At 45.9% G+C, this 4,013-nt stretch overlaps 1 protein-coding gene across 1 annotated transcript in view; it reads left to right on the top strand.

The window, feature by feature from the left end:
- The first annotated feature begins 549 nt into the window (after positions 1 to 549).
- The window catches only part of sdc3 (syndecan 3), a 47,809-nt gene continuing 44,345 nt past the window's right edge, over positions 550 to 4,013 (top strand). Inside the window, exon 1 of the mRNA XM_037693539.1 lies at positions 550 to 953. Within this exon, the coding sequence (XP_037549467.1) occupies positions 900 to 953 (54 nt within the window). The 5' untranslated portion in view covers positions 550 to 899. The remainder of the gene's footprint in view (positions 954 to 4,013) is intronic.

Genomic DNA, 4,013 nt, shown 5'->3' with positions numbered 1-4,013 from the left:
TCCAAAAATATAGTGTTTGTGTTACTTTTCTTTAGCCTGCACTCTTAATATATATATAGTATGTATATCTAATCTATAGTATAGATCCAGCACCACTTTTTTTATAGTTTTTGCACATTTTAAAGCCACTTTGCGTGACAGTTTTGAGCCTACAAACGTTAAATATATGGTTTGTGTAACATTTTCACAGCCCACAAACTGTCCCAAGGAGGAATATGAGTGAGAAATATGAAATACTCTGGATAAAATTAATATTCTGGATCTGAAACGGTCATGCTCAAGTTGCTTTGAGGCTCCCGAGCCTAACTATTATATGACGCAGCGGCTTGCCATAAAAATGTGTGTTATGCTGCTTCTGATCCACAGACATGAATTAAATCACTGTGATAAATAACGTTTAACATGTGGCGTGTGAGCTGTGCGTCTCTAAACCAGCTGCAGGGGGCATCATCGCCCTTACCCGGGGAACACACACACATACACGCACGCACGCGCGCGCTCACCCCCCTCCTCCTGCCACACTCGGAGGCCGGGCAGCGACGCCATACGGAACATCCTGCACGGAGTCGAGGGGGGAGGAGAGAGAGAGAGAGAGAGAGAGGCTGCGCGAGCTGAGACACGCGCACACACGGAGAGACGGAGCTCGTGCTTCTCTCAGCTCACGGTTCTCACGGTCACCGAGCCAGAGAAACTCCGGAGCGGACCCCAGGTGACCGGGACCAGCTGCCTCCACTCCCTGGATTAAAAGACCAGGAGCACCGATGGTCGCGCGGACGGGCGGCGCGCTTTGAAGTTGGGACCCGCTACAGAGAGAGACCCCGGGAGCTAACAGCCCGTCCACCTCCTCCCTCCCCCCTGAAGGCGGCGGCACCGGGAGGCTCAGCCCGCGGACCCCCACCATGAAGCTGCGCGTGCTGCTGGCGCTCGCGGCGCTGCTCGCTCGCGGCACCACGGTAAGCTCGCGAGCGTCGGGGCTCTCTTTGTTACACCCGCGGGTCTCGTGCGCTCGGGAGTCAGCGTATGCGCGTGTAACGAGACGGCGGTGATCGGTAGGAAATCCTGCACGCGACCTACATATGAGCGTCAAATGAGGGAGGGGGTGCTGGCGGCTCCCCAACCCCCCACTTAACACACACCGCAGCCTTTGTGTCTCAGTGTCGGGGCTCGTGGAGCTCCCTCCACTCAGGAGGTGTGCGCGCGTGCACGTGCGCGCTAGTAATTAGCGGGTTATCTCTAATTGGGGCTGATTACTGGTGTTGGATGTTGTGTGGTGTCTGCGGGGGGAGGGAGGGGGTCGAGCCATACTGCGGCTCCCACCACTTTATTCACTGGTGTGTGTGTCCATGCGTGCGTGCGTGCGTGCGTGCGTGAAGGATGGTTGAGATGACCAACCTGTATCCGGATGTCTGAACTGTAGTAACTGGAGGTGTGTGCGTTTATTTGAGGCTAAAAGTGGGTGGGGTGTGGGGGGCTAGTTAACTGCGATGCGGTGCGCGGACGGTGCTCGGATGGAATGATGTCATCGGGAACCGCGAGCACCTCCAGCACCTCCTCCTTCTCCCCTCCGGAACCATCCGCGCAGAGCCTCACACACGCACACCCCTCCCCAAAAGCATGCCCACACCTTCCGTCACCCATAATCCAGATTTATCCTCTGAGCAGGAGGAGGTGGGGGCAGAGGAGGGCGCGAGCTCGCTGAATCATTGAGAGAAAAGCAAACAGGAACTAAAAATAATCGACGTGCAGATCCACCAAGAACACTCCCGGAGCTTGTAGTGGTGTGTGTTTTTATGGCTCACCAGAGGATGTGTTGTTTTAGGATGCTGAACTTCATTCAGGTCTGCAGCACTCGTTAGGAGGCCCCTGGGGGCCCCTGCTGCCCCCACATGCACTCACAGGCTGATGGAGTCAAAGAGCTGAAGGGGGCTACAGCCCTGAAGTCTGACATCAGTTTTGTGATAATTTAATGAATAAAAATGTCTATTTTGATGTATGAACTGCTGAAGCTGCTGCATCATTATGGTCACCATGGTAACCACACACCTGTCTGTCACTCCCTGACAGTGAACTTGCAGAGGCAGACGGAAACCAGCTGAAAACTAGAATAATGGCATTTTCTGTTAAAATTGCAGCTTGATTGTCGTTAAATGCTGAACGACTGCGGAAACTTGAAGAAGCACACCTCGAGCTAAAAGTTCAAAGGAGCTAAATAGCTAAATAAAGTGTCAAACACTAGCAAAAAGCTAAACAAAATAAAAATTCAAAAGTACCAAAACTCCGGATAAAAGCTAAAAATAGCCATATCCTAGCTACAAGTAAAAATGGTGGAGTCTAAAAGTAGGAAAAGGCTAACTAAAGGTAGCAAAACTGTTGCTAAAATTAACACAGTTCGAGCTAAAGACTCGCAAAACGCTAAAACAACAAAGTGCTAGCTAAAAGCTGAAAGGACAAAAACCATGGATAAATGTTTAAAATAGCCAAACTCCAGGTGAAAGTAAAACGGTAGCTAAAAGTAACGCATTTTAGCTAAAATGAGCCGAAGGCTTGCAAAAATAGCCAAACAGCATTTAAATAGAAAAATTATAGTAGCCAAAACAACAAAATGGTAGCTAATGCTAAGTGCTGCACAAGGCTAGCTAAAAGAAGTGAAAAGATAGCTAAAAACAGCTAAAGGAAGGCTAAAAGCTAAAAACTGCTAAATGTCATCAAAAAGAAAAATGTAGCAACGCCTAGCTAAATGTAAAAAGTAAAACAAGACAAAACCAGGGCAAATACTGAAGCAGATGTTAAAGAGAAACATGTTTTTAAAGGCTTTTAAAATACTTTTATTATATATTTGTGAATAAATTATTAAAATTAAAATTAAGTGTTTTGAATATAAATGTATTTAAGTATAAAAGTTATTAATGCAAAATGTGAGCACCCTTCAAAATAAACTAAAGGTTTTGATATGGTTAAAAAAGCACACAGTTACGGGCATATAGTTGGATTATTTAAAAACATAGAAAACAATGAAACAATTTAACGTCAAACTGTCGCTGTGCAAACACTTTGTGTCTTTACAACTTCTTCCACAGAAAGCAGCAGAGGACTCTGATGGTCACGTGTGTGTTTCATGCTCCCTCCTGGCTTTTTGTAGGAGAAATGACTTTTAAACTCTTCACGTTTTAAAGTGAATATTTTGAACTAACATTTACAGAAACCTCGTTGTGTACTCTTTATATTCAGAAATAAAGATAAAACCTTAAGTCTTGTTATACAGAAATAAAATTAAGGCTGAATATTTTATGTGCTAATATGCTAACGGCCACTTTCCAGAGGTGAATAGTGTTGTTGTTTTTTTAAGCCAGCAGGATAGAGCCGGTAAACCAGTGAGATACAAAACATTTTTTAAAGCAGTGTTTCCCAACTCTGGTCCTTGAGGAACACCATCCTGTGTGTTTTAGTTGTTTCGCCACACCTGATTTGAATCAATGGGTGACTAACAGGCTTCCGTACAACTTGATGGCTTAACTAAATCACTGAATCTGGTGTGTTGGAGCAGGGAAACAATTAAAACATGCAGGATGGTGTTCCTCAAGGATTAGTGTTGGGAACCACTGTTTTAGGGCATCCCCTTTTGGTTTAAAGGTCCTCAAGTTTGGAATATCTTGAATAATAATTACAAAAAAAATGAAACACCTCAATCTGCCTGCGTTTAGCATTCAGACACAAACTTTGGAGTTTCATTTAGTCGTTTCTGCTAAAGCTGCAGTAGTCTACACACACACACACACACACACACACACACACACACACACACACACACACACACACACACACACACACACACACACACACTGATAACTTCTGGGTCAACCGGCTGTAATCTCTGCCAAAGATCCTCAGCCTCCAGCTGATCTAATCTGTCTTGAGGTGTCCAGATGGAGACAGGTGTGACACACGCGCTTGAATATACTGTAGGCGCACAGATAGCTGTAGTTGTTGCTCCAATAGGTGACACACACACACAC

This window comes from Nematolebias whitei, chromosome 19 (genome assembly GCF_014905685.2).
Source record: "Nematolebias whitei isolate Nwh7 chromosome 19, NemWhi1, whole genome shotgun sequence".
Taxonomy (NCBI): Eukaryota; Metazoa; Chordata; class Actinopteri; order Cyprinodontiformes; family Rivulidae; genus Nematolebias; species Nematolebias whitei.
The sequence above is the reverse complement of the archived record's forward strand: the minus strand, read 5'-3'. Positions and strand labels throughout refer to the sequence as shown.